Consider the following 18,389-nt stretch of genomic DNA (forward strand, 5'->3'; position numbering starts at 1 on the left):
AATGTATTTATAAAGCCCTTCGTACATCAGCTGATATCTCAAAGTGCTGTACAGAAACCCAGCCTGAAACCCCAAACAGCAAGCAATGCAGGTGTAAAAGCACGGTGGCTAGGAAAAACTCCCTAGAAAGGCCAAAACCTAGAGAGGAACCAGGCTATGTTCCTTGTGTTATAATGCTAACATTGTGGAAATGTATTCATCTGTTTGGTTGTTTGTGATGGGAAGTTAGAGTTGACTTGTTGGCATGGTAGGGGACACGTTTGAAATATTTGGTATGAATGACCCATTGTTGTACAAATCATTAGTGAGAATACACTGTTGGGGAAAAAGGCAATTTTAGGAAAATGTATTGACTGACATTTTGTATAATTACGTTTTCCTTGTATGGTTTTCCAGAAACGAGCACAGAGGTGGATATTTTTATGATGCAACCATTTTATTTTTCAGATACAATTCCAACTGGTCTTACAAAACAGTTTTTCAACTTCACATATACACTTGACATGTTGACCAGCTCTACAAGACATGCAGAAACAGATTGGTAATGCCTTTTCAAGGCATAACTCGGAAAGCCTCTTGCTCTCTTCATTCTTAGAACAAAAAATACTGAAGCATTCTGGATACTGAGATTTCGTATTTAATTAGGAGTGAAGTATAAGTAAGGCAAAAATAAAAGATTTCTAAATTCCCTCATAATTACAAGTGTGAAAGTCTCTATATTTTCCCTAAAATATTTGATATGGAGATGTGTGGTCTTATGCAGTAGTGGTAGAAAAGCTGTTTGTTGTGTACTTCAAATGGTTTACGTAGACCAATAACATGCCACAGACCATAAAACACGTTCGGTTTACATAGTGCCACATCTAATGTACACAACGTACAATTCTACCCATACACATGTGTTCCACATGCATAATCAGTGAATGGGACACCTAGTTGTCACAAACAACCCTGAGTGAAAAATAACACCAATAAACTGAAAGGTGAACCAAAACCCTGACGCTCCTGTTCGACCTAATCTGGGATCTAATGGAAGATGCTCCATTACTTCCTCAAACGCTTTCAAGGTTTAATCTATTTCAAACCTTTTTTTAATTTCTCCTGAAACCTTGTTTTATGGTTAAAGCCCTTTATGATCCATGAGAAGAATCCGGGTCAGAAATAACATTTCGGTTGAATGTCTTGATCCCTTTTCCCCCACAACCAAGGACATTCTGATAAAACAAGCAACAGCTCCCTTGTCTGACCCACTCCCTTGTCTGACCCACTCCCTTGTCTGACCCACTCCCTTTTCTTCCCGGTACATATCTCAACGCTGAGAAATTCACAGTGCTTTTCTGTATCATCACCTTCTTACTGTAATGTCTTCTACTACAAAAAAAAAATGTCTCGACTCGGAGCCAGATAAAATGGCTTGAAAATGACTGACAGTGAACGGCTAGCTAGCTAGTCGTTGACAACGATGGCTCTTAAAAGGTTGATTATAAGATGCCCCCCCCCCCCTACCCAGAGATCGTCCAGTGAGATGAAGGAGGAACACCGGGTTCTACTTTCCAGTGGAGCAGGGTTATTTAAAAGCAGCTCTGGGAACTAAGGGAAAAGCCAACAGTATTCACAGGGGTACAATACAGATGCAGGCAGGGTGGACTGCTCACCGCCATGGGGAAAACAAAAAGGAAGTGTGTCCCAAATGGGACCCTATATAGTGCACTACTTTTTGATCAGAGTCCTATGGGAACTGGTCAAAAGTAGTGCACTATGTAGGGAATAGGGTGCCATTTTGAGCCATGTATTCAGTGGAGTTGGGGGACACAATGTTGCCTATCTGTATCTAATAAGCGCCACTTCAAAGCCAGCAGCAGTGGAAGGTAACGGTGTTGGTGCCAAAAAAACATGTTTTTCCAGTCCAGCGGAGTGTCCCTTTAGAAGGTACTGGTCACTGAGGTAGTTAGACGTCTCCCAATGTACACCCTGAGGACAAAGTGGAAAGAACATAAACATACTAGTATAGTTCTGTACATATGTTGTCCGTTTTATTTTGTGCAACTTGGTAAACATGCTAAGTTTTTTTTTTTTCACTTATTTTTGTTGGTTAGAGTTTCTTGAAAATCAGCAAGGCATTCTTCAGATGTTTCACTCTACAGTCCCCAGTGTATTTTATTATTTACTAGGATCACCCAATGGGCTGCTGCTAAGGCAGGGTCTGCTCTTCCTGGGGTCCAAACAGGAAACGACACATAAAACACACAGCGCTACAGTACAGTGTAGTCATTTAGCAGACGTTCCCATCCAGAGAGACCCACAGCGCTACATTACAGTGTAGTCATTTAGCAGACGTTCCCATCCAGAGAGACCCACAGCGCTACATTACAGTGTAGTCATTTAGCAGACGTTCCCATCCAGAGAGACCCACAGCGCTACATTACAGTGTAGTCATTTAGCAGACGTTCCCATCCAGAGAGACCCACAGCGCTACATTACAGTGTAGTCATTTAGCAGACGTTCCCATCCAGAGAGACCCACAGCGCTACATTACAGTGTAGTCATTTAGCAGACGTTCCCATCCAGAGAGACCCACAGCGCTACATTACAGTGTAGTCATTTAGCAGACGTTCCCATCCAGAGAGACCCACAGCGCTACATTACAGTGTAGTCATTTAGCAGACGTTTCCAGAGAGACCCCCATCCAGAGTTCCCATCCAGAGAGACAGCACTACATTACAGTGTAGTCATTTAGCAGACGTTCCCATCCAGAGAGACCCACAGCGCTACATTACAGTGTAGTCATTTAGCAGACGTTCCCATCCAGAGAGACCCACAGCACTACATTACAGTGTAGTCATTTAGCAGACGTTCCCATCCAGAGAGACCCACAGCACTACATTACAGTGTAGTCATTTAGCAGACGTTCCCATCCAGAGAGACCCACAGCGCTACATTACAGTGTAGTCATTTAGCAGACGTTCCCATCCAGAGAGACCCACAGCACTACATTACAGTGTAGTCATTTAGCAGACGTTCCCATCCAGAGAGACCCACAGCACTACATTACAGTGTAGTCATTTAGCAGACGTTCCCATCCAGAGAGACCCACAGCACTACATTACAGTGTAGTCATTTAGCAGACGTTCCCATCCAGAGAGACCCACAGCGCTACATTACAGTGTAGTCATTTAGCAGACGTTCCCATCCAGAGAGACCCACAGCGCTACATTACAGTGTAGTCATTTAGCAGACGTTCCCATCCAGAGAGACGCACAGCGCTACAGTACAGTGTAGTCATTTAGCAGACGTTCCCATCCAGAGAGACCCACAGCGCTACATTACAGTGTAGTCATTTAGCAGACGTTCCCATCCAGAGAGACCCACAGCCCTACATTACAGTGTAGTCATTTAGCAGACGTTCCCATCCAGAGAGACGCACAGCGCTACATTACAGTGTAGTCATTTAGCAGACGTTCCCATCCAGAGAGACCCACAGCGCTACATTACAGTGTAGTCATTTAGCAGACGTTCCCATCCAGAGAGACCCACAGCTAGAGCATTCATCTCAAGATAGCCAGGTGACACAACCAGGCATCACATTTGTATCACTAACCATGTATCACAGTCATATCCCAACCACATACAGTTGAAGTCGGAAGTTTACATACACCTTAGCCAAATACATTTAAACTCCACTTTTCTCAATTCCTGACATGTAATCCTAGTACCTGAGTATCCAGACACCGATGAGAGTCTGAACTGTGAAGAGATCTCTGGTTGCATGTCTTGTGTTGTACCGATGAGTGTCTGAACTATGTGCCATCTGCTTAAACAGACAGTTCTGTACCTTCAACACCTCGCACGAAGACCAATAGTGATGCAGTCAAACTCTCAACTTTGAGCCAGGAGAGATTGACATTCTCCCTCCGTATACACAGTGCCTTAAAGGCTCAAAGCTCAAACTCTGGTGACTGAAGTGGATCAACTATTCCATTCTTCCCACAGTGAGCTGGTAAGAAAACGTAAGGCATCTGATCTGGGGCCTTAGCAGCACAGCTAAAACACACATCTGCTAGAATGCAGCTCTAGTCAACTCTCTGTGTGTGTGTGTGCTCTCCAGCACGTAGATATAGTTGATGATTAAAAATACTGTAGTATAGCCTTCTAATTCTACTTAGATTAAGATCACATTATTGGTCAAGGGCGCAATGGCATCTAGGACCTGATACCAACACCCCCCCACCCCACCGGTTGCCAGCTCACTTCCCAACAGATTCTTCCCATCAGACCCGGGATTCGAACTGGCCATCGGTTGCTGGCTCGCCTCTAACCACTAGGCTACCTGCTGCCCCTGGTATCTACGGTGGCGATGAGACAAAATAGTATACTGATCACCAAACTATATTTGTGTTACTATAATCTCTCTACAGAGTGCAGATTATATCCCATACAAACACACAAGATACCTATTTCACGTTCTGCTCTTTTACCCTTACAAATAATACATTCTTCATAATTAGCTTTTATTTTGTAAATGTTTTTTAAGATCATAACTCACCCCAGACCGATGGCCAGTACGTGGGATATGAGCAGAGAAGGAAGGAAAAGTTTGAGGAACTCTGCAGAGAAGATCCCTCCGTTCTTCATGACGCCGGTGTTTCTGATGCTGAGAGGGTTGATACGTTTGGGATGCTTCAGAACAAACTCCCTGCACCCAAAAGACAAGAGAGCACATTACAATGTTCCTGGAAGTGGTTTGGGTAGAAAGGAATATCAAGTTCTGTTCTATATCATTCTATAATAGCGTAGAATTGTATATACAGTGCCTTGCGAAAGTATTCGGTCCCCTTGAACTTTGCGACCTTTTGCCACATTTCAGGCATAAAGATATAAAACTATTTTTTTGTGAAGAATCAACAACAAGTGGGACACAATCATGAAGTGGAACGACATTTATTGGATATTTCAAACTTTTTTAACAAATCAAAAACTGAAAAATTGGGCGTGCAAAATTATTCAGCCCCTTTACTTTCAGTGCAGCAAACTCTCTCCAGAAGTTCAGTGAGTATCTCTGATTGATCCAATGTTGACCTAAATGACTAATGATGATAAATACAATCCACCTGTGTGTAATCAAGTCTCCGTATAAATGCACCTGCACTGTGATAGTCTCAGAGGTCCGCTAAAAGCGCAGAGAGCATCATGAAGAACAAGGAACACACCAGGCAGGTCCGAGATACTCTTGTGAAGAAGTTTAAAGACGGATTTGGATACAAATATATTTCCCAAGCTTTAAACATCCCAAGGAGCACTGTGCAAGCAATAATATTGAAATGGAAGGAGTATCAGACCACTGCAAATCTACCAAGACCTGGCCGTCCCTCTAAACTTTCAGCTCATACAAGCAGAAGACTGATCAGAGATGCAGCCAAGAGGCCCATGATCACTCTGGATGAACTGCAGAGATCTACAGCTGAGGTGGGAGACTCTGTCCATAGGACAACAATCAGTCGTATATTGCACAAATCTGGCCTTTATGGAAGAGTGGCAAGAAGAAAGCCATTTCTTAAAGATATCCATAAAAAGTGTTGTTTAAAGTTTGCCACAAGCCACCTTGGAGACACACCAAACATGTGGAAGAAGGTGCTCTGGTCAGATGAAACCAAAATTGAACTTTTTGGCAACAATGCAAAACGTTATGTTTGGCGTAAAAGCAACACAGCTCATCACCCTGAACACACCATCCCCACTGTCAAACATGGTGGTGGCAGCATCATGGTTTGGGCCTGCTTTTCTTCAGCAGGGACAGGGAAGATGGTTAAAATTGATGGGAAGATGGATGGAGCCAAATACAGGACCATTCTGGAAGAACCTGATGGAGTCTGCAAAAGACCTGAAACTGGGACGGAGATTTGTCTTCCAACAAGACAATGAGCCAAAACACAAAGCAAAATCTACAATGGAATGGTTCAAAAATAAACATATCCAGGTGTTACAATGGCCAAGTCAAAGTCCAGACCTGAATCCAATCGAGAATCTGTGGAAAGAACTGAAAAATGCTGTTCACAAATGCTCTCCATCCAACCTCACGGAGCTCGAGCTGTTTTGCAAGGAGGAATGGGAAAAAATTCAGTCTCTCGATGTGCAAAACTGATAGACATACCCCAAGCAACTTACAGCTGTAATCGCAGCAAAAGGTGGCGCTACAAAGTATTAACTTAAGGGGGCTGAATAATTTTGCACGCCCAATTTTTCAGTTTTTGATTTGTTAAAAAAGTTTGAAATATCCAATAAATGTCGTTCCACTTCATGATTGTGTCCCACTTGTTGTTGATTCTTCACAAAAAAATACAGTTTTATATCTTTATGTTTGAAGCCTGAAATGTGGCAAAAGGTCGCAAAGTTCAAGGGGGCCGAATACTTTCGCAAGGCACTGTAAGTTGTATTCAATAATATTCTATTGTTTTCTATTACAAACTGGGCTGAGCAGAACTGAATTGAAAACACATAATAGATTTGACCCGTCTGGGATACTGAGGGGAATATATTGGGGGGGGGTTACTAACTTGCGTTGAATGTTCTCAGGTCTACTGGACCAGTCCCAGATCCAGTCTGCGTTCTTCTTCATCAGGTTCTCCACTTCACGTCTCCGTTCTAGGTAGTCTTCTTCAGACTGGAACAGAACATTTAAAAAAAAAAAAAAAACTTTATTTGTTACAACGGGGAAAAACTGCTCTTCTGCTCTCAACCTCTGAGTGGAAAAACTGCTCTTCTGCTCTGAACCTCAGAGTGGAAAAACTGATCTTCTGCTCTCAACCTCTGAGTGGAAAAACTAGGAATATAAAAACAATATTGCAGAATTGTAAATATTAGGTTAACTTTTTTTGTTTTTGTTTTCTAACCCTTGAAACCACCCTGCTGTGCCTCACCAACTACTTAGAGATTAGTGCCCCACACAGAGTTTAATAGAATGATATTATATTTCATCTCTATGGTGTCCCTGGATAAGGGCTCCAAACCTGTGAGCTGTTCTTCTCTCCTGAGCTGTGCACTTCTGAGCCACGGCGGAGCAAAGGAGTCTGGGGTCTCGGAGGACTGAGTGGGGGGGTCGTTTTTGGGGGACACACACAGCGGAAGAGAGAGACTACATAAGTATTGGGGAAGACAGATCTCTTGTGTTTCCATCATGACAAGCTTCATCTGATTAATTAAATCTGATCTAGAATGTACAGAGCCACTCATGCAGATGGCGGACAGGAGGTCAGAGGTCACTATAGTACCTACTGTGCTATAACTCCAGTGAATGACAGTGTCTCTTATCTCTTAGTCCTTTGTGTTCAGATAGCTAATCAGTATAAAACGAAAAATCCTGATGGTCATGTGATGGTCTACATGGCATGTGATTGGTGAGTGGAGAGACACCTGTCACAGGGCACACTGCCCCTGGAGCTGCTTCTTCCTGACTCGTGCTGAGCGTCTAACAACATCTTCTCCAAGTCCACCCCTCCCTGGACTGAGCCAGACGCAGACCCTGACCCAGGAATCAGGTCACCTCCCTGGGTAGAGGCAGAGAGAGACTCAGGCAGGACCGACGCAGAGGTAGACCCAGCCATCAGGTCTCCACCATGGACTGAGGCAGAGGCACCTAACGCAGAGCCTGGTAGCTCAGTGGCAGAGCCTGGTAGCTCAGTGGCAGAGCCTGGTAGCTCAGTGGCAGAGCCTGGTAGCTCAGTGGCAGAGCCTGGTACCTGCTCTTCCTCCACACCATGTGCTGGTGAGCCACCACTGTTGCCATTGTTAAAGTGCAGCTCCACCCAGGAACCTTAAAGAAGAAAACATAAACATGACAAAATGGTGCAGAACATTGAGACATAGTTGATAATAGGCCAGTCATAAAGCAGGGATTAACAGCCTGCGTGTGCCGTGGTTGAGGAGGTGTGTTTATCCTAGATAGCTGTGGCACAGTCAGCCATCGCTAAATGTTTTGTTCTTTAAATAGCACCTGCTCAGTGCCCATGACAGTACTGCCCCCCTTATTGCTCAATGGTCCCTGTCCTCTGCCCACATTTTCCTTCCTGTGTGTATCCAATAGGAAAGCGAAGTGTTCAACCCCCCCCCTTCCACTTTATAGGCTGACTATCCAATAGGAAAGCGTCGTGTTCAGCCCCTCCCCTGTATAGGCTGGCTATCCAATAGGAAAGCGACGTGTTCAGCCCCTCCCCTTTATTACATAACGGTGAAGCACACAACAGGTGGATGGGCAGAATCATCTGGTTTGTTGTGTTTCTTATCGTAGCTGCATTGAACAATGCCAAACATAGCATCATTACAGCATTGAGAATACGTCATTCAGAACACTGCGCTAAGGTCAATATCGACTTTACATCAGCTCGCTGACAATGTTATTCTAGGCCTGCCCTATAGCCCAACGTTACCTATCCTACTGTCTGATCTGTCTAATGTAGGACAGCCAGGCAACACGAGGAATGTTTACATGGCAGCGGTATTACTACCACCGCTGAAGAAACATTGTTGTGCTACAATGTAGCAAAAAAAAACTCATATCTGTGTCTCCTCGGCCCAACACTGTTTAAACCATAACAATATGATGTACAATGACGTAGGCTACATGTCTCAGGAAGACAGCATGGCATCCTGAATATACTGCGATCATACGGTCCGTTGTTTTCACATTATGCAACATGCCAGGCCATTATAGACTACGAGACAGCATTTAACTTACCCTGCAAATGTTCCTCGATGACCCTTTGTTTGTCTTCCGTCATGTTGGTAAATAAGGGACGCGATGCGTATTTGATTGACTCCCCCTTTGCGTCGCGATCGTTCCGAGTCAAACGTCCTAAATATTTGGAAGAATCCTGTAATCACAAATCCGAATGTAGACAATATTATTCTGATGCCTCTGAATTGGGAGAAAGGTTCAGATCGAGTGCAGACCATTCAGGAAAGCACTAGACTACCAGAACAATAACAACAAGCATGTGACTAAACTTGGCCAGCTGTGTGGCCTACACGGGTTTGCACCATGAATATCAAATCTGGTCCCGTATCACTGGTGTATTCATTAGTCGAATTCCGTTGCGAAACGTTTTGTAAAGGAAACCGTTTCAAAGAAAACGAGAGTTTCTATTGGACAAATTCAGGCAAATCCCTCCCCGTTCGTTCCGTTTGCTCTGTGCATTTGCTTCCGTTTGGTTCCTAGAGTAAACGGTAAACGGTTTCTATTGCAAAACGTTGCCAGATGAAACGTTTTCCCGTGTGAAGCAACTCTCTGGGCTTGTTGACCGAAATGAACGGTTCATGTGATTGGTCCAGAAAGTACTAGACGCGGTAGAGCTACATGTAAACAAACACGAGCGTGCGTATTTAGGCATACATAGCCTGATGTGATTGCTGTTATTGTATCATAATACCGGTATGCATGAGCTTTCTAGGAAACATGCGGTATGTCTGACAACACTGGCAGGTGTTTCCTCCACCCATAAAGTTAAGCTGCAACACATGAAGAAACAGCCTTCACCTGTTGACGTTTTCCAGACCATCCAAGACTGTTTAGAGTGATGAAAGCACTGACAGTGTCTGTTTATAATGTATGTGTCTAAAACTAATGTCCTCTACTTCGTCCTCGGGGTAGCCTATGACTTCTAGATATACCGCGACAGCTCTTACAGACTCCACAACAGCTCTCACAAGCTAACGTCTACTTAAAGTTTACTACTTGTGGTGTCCATATAGAGTTGTGAATTCAGTCATGCAGTTTGTGAGAAATATCTCATCCAGCTAATCAGACTGATCTGAGAATGTGTTCTCTGGCGCCATCTGCAGGATCAGTTTGTCCTGCTGAGGACTGAGTATTCCAGCACCCTCCCCCTGTATCCTCCATCAGTATTCCATCACAATGACACCCCCCTCCCCTGTATCCTCCATCAGTATTCCATCACAATGACACCCTCCCCCTGTATCCTCCATCAGTATTCCATCACAATGACACCCTCCCCCTGTATCCTCCATCAGTATTCCATCACAATGACACCCCCCTCCCCTGTGTCTCCTCCATCAGTATTCCATCACAATGACACCCCCCTGTATCCTCCATCCCTCCCCTGTATCCTCCATCAGTATTCCATCACAATGACACCCTCCCCCTGTATCCCATCAGTATTCCATCACAATGACACCCTCCCCCTGTATCCTCCATCAGTATTCCATCACAATGACACCCCCCCCCTGTATCCTCCATCAGTATTCCATCACAATGACACCCCCCCCCCTGTATCCTCCATCAGTATTCCATCACAATGACACCCTCCCCCTGTATCCTCCATCAGTATTCCATCACAATGACACCCTCCCCCTGTATCCTCCATCAGTATTCCATCACAATGACACCCTCCCCCTGTATCCTCCATCAGTATTCCATCACAATGACACCCTCCCCTGTATCCTCCATGTATTCCACACCCTCCCCTGTATCCTCCATCAGTATTCCATCACAATGTATCCTCCATCAGTATTCCATCACAATGACACCCTCCCCTGTATCCTCCATCAGTATTCCATCACAATGACACCCTCCCCTGTATCCTCCATCAGTATTCCATCACAATGACACCCTCCATCCTCCATCAGTATTCCATCACAATGACACCCTCCCCTGTATCCTCCATCAGTATTCCATCACAATGACACCCTCCCCTGTATCCTCCATCAGTATTCCATCACAATGACACCCTCCCCTGTATCCTCCATCAGTATTCCATCACAATGACACCCTCCCCTGTATCCCCATCAGTCCATCACAATCCTCCTGTATCCTCCATCAGTATTCCATCACAATGACACCCTCCCCCCTGTATCCTCCATCAGTATTCCATCACAATGACCCCCCCCCTGTGTATTCCTCCATCAGTATTCCATCACAATGACACTGTATCCTCCATCAGTATTCCATCACAATGACACCCTCCCCTGTATCCTCCATCAGTATTCCATCACAATGACACCCTCCCCTGTATCCTCCATCAGTATTCCATCACAATGTCCCCTGTGTCTCCTCCCCATCAGTATTCCATCACAATGACACCCTCCCCTGTGTCCTCCATCAGTATTCCATCACAATGACACCCCCTCCCCTGTGTATCCTCCATCAGTATTCCATCACAATGACACCCTCCCCTGTATCCTCCATCAGTATTCCATCACAATGACACCCTCCCCCTGTATCCTCCATCAGTATTCCATCACAATGACACGAGCTGCTGTATCCTCCATCAGTATTCCCCTGGCACCCCCTGTATCCTCCATCAGTATTCCATCACAATGACACCCTCCCCTGTATCCTCCATCAGTATTCCATCACAATGACACCCTCCCCTGTATCCTCCATCAGTATTCCATCACAATGACACCCCCTCCCCTGTATCCTCCATCAGTATTCCATCACAATGACACAGCCCTCCCTGTATCCTCCATCAGTATTCCATCACAATGACACCCCTCCCCTGTATCCTCCATCAGTATTCCATCACAATGACACCCTCCCCTGTATCCTCCATCAGTATTCCATCACCAGTATTCCATCACAATGACTCCCCAGTATCCTCCATCAGTATTCCATCACAATGACACTGTACCCTCCCCTGTATCCTCCATCAGTATTCCATCACAATGACACCCCCTCCCCTGTATCCTCCATCAGTATTCCATCACAATGGCACCCTCTGTATCCTCCATCAGTATTCCATCACAATGACACCCTCCCCTGTATCCTCCATCAGTATTCCATCACAATGACACCCTCCCCTGTATCCTCCATCAGTATTCCATCACAATGACACCCCCTCCCTGTGTCTCCTCCATCAGTATTCCATCACAATGGACACCCTCCCCTGTATCCTCCATCAGTATTCCATCACAATGACACCCTCCCCTGTATCCTCCATCAGTATTCCATCACAATGGCACCCTCCCCTGTATCCTCCATCAGTATTCCATCACAATCCTCCCCTGTATCCTCCATCAGTATTCCATCACAATGACACCCTCCCCTGTATCCTCCATCAGTATTCCATCACAATGACACCCTCCCCTGTATCCTCCATCAGTATTCCATCACAATGACACCCCCCTCCCCTGTATCCTCCATCAGTATTCCATCACAATGACACCCTCCCTGTGTCCCCATCAGTATTCCATCCTCCATCAGTATCCTCCATCAGTATTCCATCACAATGACACCCCCCTCCCCTGTGTCCTCCATCAGTATTCCATCACAATGACACCCTCCCCCTGTATCCTCCATCAGTATTCCATCACAATGACACCCTCCCCCTGTATCCTCCATCAGTATTCCATCACAATGACACCCTCCCCCTGTATCCTCCATCAGTATTCCATCACAATGACACCCTCCCCCTGTATCCTCCATCAGTATTCCATCACAATGACACCCTCCCCCTGTATCCTCCATCAGTATTCCATCACAATGGCACCCTCCCCCTGTATCCTCCATCAGTATTCCATCACAATGACACCCTCCCCCTGTATCCTCCATCAGTATTCCATCACAATGACACCCCCCTCCCCTGTGTCTCCTCCATCAGTATTCCATCACAATGACACCCTCCCCCTGTATCCTCCATCAGTATTCCATCACAATGACACCCCCCCCCCTTATCCTCCATCAGTATTCCATCACAATGACACCCCCCTCCCCTGTATCCTCCATCAGTATTCCATCACAATGACACCCCTCCCCTGTATCCTCCATCAGTATTCCATCACAATGACACCCCCTCCCTGTGTATCCTCCATCAGTATTCCATCACAATGACACCCTCCCCTGTATCTCCATCAGTATTCCATCACAATCACCTCCCCCTGTATCCTCCATCAGTATTCCATCACAATGACACCCTCCCCCTGTATCCTCCATCAGTATTCCATCACAATGACACCCTCCCCCTGTATCCTCCATCAGTATTCCATCACAATGACACCCCCCTGTATCCTCCATCAGTATTCCATCACAATGACACCCTCCCCTGTATCCTCCATCAGTATTCCATCACAATGACACCCCCTCCCCCCCTCCCCTGTATCCTCCATCAGTATTCCATCACAATGACACCCTCCCCTGTATCCCCATCAGTATTCCATCACAATGACACCCTCCCCCTGTATCCTCCATCAGTATTCCATCACAATGACACCCTCCCCCTGTATCCTCCATCAGTATTCCATCACAATGACACCCTCCCCCTGTATCCTCCATCAGTATTCCATCACAATGACACCCTCCCCCTGTATCCTCCATCAGTATTCCATCACAATGACACCCCCTCCCCTGTATCCTCCATCAGTATTCCATCACAATGACACCCTCCCCCTGTATCCTCCATCAGTATTCCATCACAATGACACCCTCCCCCTGTATCCTCCATCAGTATTCCATCACATGACAGTATCCTCCATCAGTATTCCATCACAATGACACCCTCCCCTGTATCCTCCATCAGTATTCCATCACAATGGCACCCTCCCCCTGTATCCTCCATCAGTATTCCATCACAATGACACCCTCCCCCTGTATCCTCCATCAGTATTCCATCACAATGACACCCTCCCCCTGTATCCTCCATCAGTATTCCATCACAATGACACCCCCCCCCTGTATCCTCCATCAGTATTCCATCACAATGACACCCTCCCCCTGTATCCTCCATCAGTATTCCATCACAATGACACCCTCCCCCTGTATCCTCCATCAGTATTCCATCACAATGACACCCCCCCCCCTGTATCCTCCATCAGTATTCCATCACAATGACACCCTCCCCCTGTATCCTCCATCAGTATTCCATCACAATGACACCCTCCCCCTGTATCCTCCATCAGTATTCCATCACAATGACACCCCCTCCCCTGTGTCTCCTCCATCAGTATTCCATCACAATGACACCCCCCTCCCCTGTGTCTCCTCCATCAGTATTCCATCACAATGACACCCTCCCCCTGTATCCTCCATCAGTATTCCATCACAATGACACCCTCCCCTGTGTATCCTCCATCAGTATTCCATCACAATGACACCCCCCTCCCCTGTGTCTCCTCCATCAGTATTCCATCACAATGACACCCCCCTCCCCTGTGTCTCCTCCATCAGTATTCCATCACAATGACACCCTCCCCTGTATCCTCCATCAGTATTCCATCACAATGACACCCTCCCCTGTATCCTCCATCAGTATTCCATCACAATGACACCCCCTCCCTGTGTATCCTCCATCAGTATTCCATCACAATGACACCCTCCCCTGTGTCCTCCATCAGTATTCCATCACAATGACACCTCCCCTGTCTCCTCCATCAGTATTCCATCACAATGACACCCCCTCCCCTGTATCCTCCATCAGTATTCCATCACAATGACACCCTCCCCTGTATCCTCCATCAGTATTCCATCACAATGACACCCCTCCCCTGTGTCTCCTCCATCAGTATTCCATCACAATGACACCCCTCCCCTGTGTATCCTCCATCAGTATTCCATCACAATGACACCCCCTCCCCATCAGTATTCCATCACAATGACACCCCCCCTGTATCCTCCATCAGTATTCCATCACAATGACACCCTCCCCCTGTATCCTCCATCAGTATTCCATCACAATGACACCCCCTCCCTGTGTCTCCTCCATCAGTATTCCATCACAATGACACCCTCCCCTGTATCCTCCATCAGTATTCCATCACAATGACACCCCCTCCCCTGTATCTCCTCCATCAGTATTCCATCACAATGACACCCCCCCTGTGTATCCTCCATCAGTATTCCATCACAATGGCACCCCTCCCCCTGTCCTCCATCCATCCAGTATTCCATCATCACAATGGCACCCTCCCCTGTATCCTCCATCAGTATTCCATCACAATGACACCCTCCCCCTGTATCCTCCATCAGTATTCCATCACAATGGCACCCTCCCCCTGTATCCTCCATCAGTATTCCATCACAATGACACCCCCCTCCCCTGTGTCTCCTCCATCAGTATTCCATCACAATGACACCCCCCCCCTGTATCCTCCATCAGTATTCCATCACAATGACACCCTCCCCCTGTATCCTCCATCAGTATTCCATCACAATGGCACCCTCCCCCTGTATCCTCCATCAGTATTCCATCACAATGACACCCCCCTCCCCTGTGTCTCCTCCATCAGTATTCCATCACAATGACACCCCCCTCCCCTGTGTCTCCTCCATCAGTATTCCATCACAATGGCACCCTCCCCCTGTATCCTCCATCAGTATTCCATCACAATGGCACCCTCCCCCTGTATCCTCCATCAGTATTCCATCACAATGGCACCTCCCCCCCTGTATCCTCCATCAGTATTCCATCACAATGACACCCCCCTCCCCTGTGTCTCCTCCATCAGTATTCCATCACAATGGCACCCTCCCCCTGTATCCTCCATCAGTATTCCATCACAATGACACCCTCCCCCTGTATCCTCCATCAGTATTCCATCACAATGGCACCCTCCCTCCCCTGTGTCCTCCATCAGTATTCCATCACAATGACACCCTCCCCCTGTATCCTCCATCAGTATTCCATCACAATGGCACCCTCCCTCCCCTGTGTCCCCCATCAGTATTCCATCACAATGGCACCCTCCCCCTGTGTCCCCCATCAGTAGTCCATCACAATGACACCCTCCCTCCCCTGTGTCCTCCATCAGTATTCCATCACAATGGCACCCTCCCTCCCCCTGTGTCCCCCATCAGTAGTCCATCACAATGACACCCTCCCTCCCCTGTGTCCTCCATCAGTATTCCATCACAATGACACCCTCCCTCCCCTGTGTCCTCCATCAGTATTCCATCACAATGGCACCCTCCCTCCCCTGTGTCCTCCATCAGATAAGAGATGCAGACAGATAAAACCACAGCCCTGGCTGAATACTCCCTGGCTCCTTCCACATATAACAGCCTGAAATCACTGACATCTCTGGTCAAAGTAGCTCTTTATGGTGAGATATAAAAACGATTCCTCATCATTGTAATGCTATAAATAAATGAACAACCATGATGGGAGCTCCCTTCTCTCCTCTCTCTCAATTCAATTCAATTCAAGGGGCTTTATTGGCATAGGAAACATCTGTTAACATTGCCAAAGCAAGTGAGGTAGATAATATACAAAAGTGAAATAAACAATCAAAATTAACAGTAAACATTCCACATACAGAAGTTTCAGAACAATACAGACATTACAAATGTCATTATATATATATATATATATATATATATATATATATATATATATATACAGTGTTGTAACAATGTTAAGGAAAATAAATACGCATGAATATGGGTTGTATTTACAATGGTGTTTGTTCTCTCTCTGTAGTGACGTGTCTGTGTGCTGTGGAGGAATGGAGCTGCTCTGACCCGGCAGTGGCCAGGAGGTGTCTGGAGCTGGGCTAGAGCCTGTCGGAGCCAGGGGGTGTCTGGAGCTGGGCTAGAGCCTGTCGGAGCCAGGGGGTGTCTGGAGCTGGGCTAGATTCTGCAGGGGCCAGGGGGTGTCTGGAGCTGGGCTAGAGCCTGCAGGGCCCAGGGGGTGTTAGGAGCTGGGTTAGAGCCTGCAGGGGGTGTCTGGAGCTGGGCTAGAGCCTGACGGAGGCCAGGCGGGTGTCTGGAGCTGGGCTAGAGCCTGTCGGAGCCAGGGGGTGTCTGGAGCTGGGCTAGAGCCTGACGGAGGCCAGGGGGTGTCTGGAGCTGGGCTAGAGCCTGCAGGGGCCAGGGGGTGTCTGTAGCTGGGCTAGAGCCTGCAGGGGCCAGGGGGTGTCTGGAGCTGGGCTAGAGCCTGTTGGAGGACAAGGGGGTGTCTGGAGCTGGGCTAGAGCCTGACGGAGGCCAGGGGGTGTCTGGAGATGGGTTAGAGCCTGCAGGGGCCAGGGTGTGTCTGGAGCTGGGCTAGACCCTGCAGAGGGGTGTCTGGAGCTGGGCTAGAGCCTGTCGGAGCCAGGGGGTGTCTGGAGCTGGTCTAGAGCCTGACGGAGGCCAGGGGGTGTCTGGGGCTGGGCTAGAGCCTGCAGGGGGGTGTCTGGAGCTGGGCTAGAGCCTGCAGGGGGGTGTCTGGAGCTGGGCGAGAGCCTGCAGTGGCCAGGGGGTGTCTGGAGCTGGGCTAGAGCCTGCAGTGGCCAGGGGGTGTCTGGAGCTGGGCTAGAGCCTGCAGTGGCCAGGGGGTGTCTGGAGCTGGGCTAGAGCCTGCAGAGGGGTGTCTGGAGCTGGGCTAGAGCCTGACAGAGGCCAGGGGGTGTCTGGAGCTGGGCTAGAGCCTGCAGTGGCCAGGGGGTGTCTGGAGCTGGGCTAGAGCCTGCAGGGGGGTGTCTGGAGCTGGGCTAGAGCCTGACGGAGGCCAGGGGGTGTCTGGAGCTGGGCTAGAGCCTGACGGAGGCCAGGGGGTGTCTGGAGCTGGGCTCGAGCCTGACAGAGGCCAGGGGGTGTCTGGAGCTGGGCTAGAGCCTGCAGGGGGGTGTCTGGAGCTGGGCTAGAGCCTGCAGGGGGGTGTCTGGAGCTGGGAAAGAGCCTGCAGTGGCCAGGGGGTGTCTGGAGCTGGGCTAGAGCCTGCAGGGGGTGTCTGGAGCTGGGCTAGAGCCTGACGGAGGCCAGGGGGTGTCTGGAGCTGGGCTAGAGCCTGACGGAGTCCAGGGGGTGTCTGGAGCTGGGCTAGAGCCTGACGGAGGCCAAGGTGGGTGTCTGGAGCTGGGCTAGAGCCTGCAGGGGCCAGGGGGGTGACGGAGTCTGCATGGAGGCAGGCAGAGACTGGCATTCAACACATCCCCCAGAAGGTGAGCCAAGCTCACAGCTCACAGCTCACAGCACACAGCATACATCACAGAGCATCACTGGCTAGGTACGCAGCACACACACACCTGCGCATCCTCCTCTGCCTCCTCCTCCTCCTCCTCCTCCTCCTCCTCCTCCTCCTCCTTCTCCTCCTCCTCCTCCTCCTCCTCCTCCTCCTCCTCCTCCTCCTCCTCCTCCTCCTCCTCCTCCTCCTCCTCCTCCTCCTCCTCCTCCTACCCTGCCTGGTTCCCTCTCTCCACCCTCCTCCTCCTCCTGCCTCCTCCTCCTCCTCCTCCTCGTCCTCCTCCTCCCTCGTCCTCCTCCTCCTCCTCCTCTGCTTCCTGTCTCCTACCGGCTGCCTGGTTCCCTCTCTCCACCAGGGAGGGCTGTGTGTTCACGGTAAGCATCACAATCCTGCTCTTCCTTCATCTCAACTGGATTTTCCCTCTCTCCTCTTTTGTGCCTCCTCCCTTTTTGTGATGAATCATTATCCTCTCTCTGCCTGTGTTATTTCAGGGATTGTGGGTGC

General features: G+C 48.2%; 1 protein-coding gene across 1 annotated transcript; it reads right to left on the reverse strand.

Annotated features, from left to right (window-relative positions):
- Nucleotides 1-415: 415 nt before the first annotated feature.
- LOC118375398 (BCL2/adenovirus E1B 19 kDa protein-interacting protein 3-like) lies at nt 416-9,187 on the reverse strand. The gene is made up of 6 exons (XM_052503368.1): nt 8,729-9,187; nt 7,408-7,807; nt 7,005-7,080; nt 6,552-6,658; nt 4,544-4,693; nt 416-1,971 (listed from the first exon to the last, which is right to left on the reverse strand). The coding sequence occupies exons 1-6, from the start codon at nt 8,769-8,771 to the stop codon at nt 1,923-1,925; spliced, it is 825 nt and encodes a 274-aa protein (XP_052359328.1). The 5' UTR covers nt 8,772-9,187; the 3' UTR covers nt 416-1,922.
- Nucleotides 9,188-18,389: the final 9,202 nt, after the last annotated feature.

This window comes from Oncorhynchus keta, unplaced genomic scaffold (assembly GCF_023373465.1).
Source record: "Oncorhynchus keta strain PuntledgeMale-10-30-2019 unplaced genomic scaffold, Oket_V2 Un_contig_17269_pilon_pilon, whole genome shotgun sequence".
In the NCBI taxonomy this organism is placed as follows: Eukaryota; Metazoa; Chordata; class Actinopteri; order Salmoniformes; family Salmonidae; genus Oncorhynchus; species Oncorhynchus keta.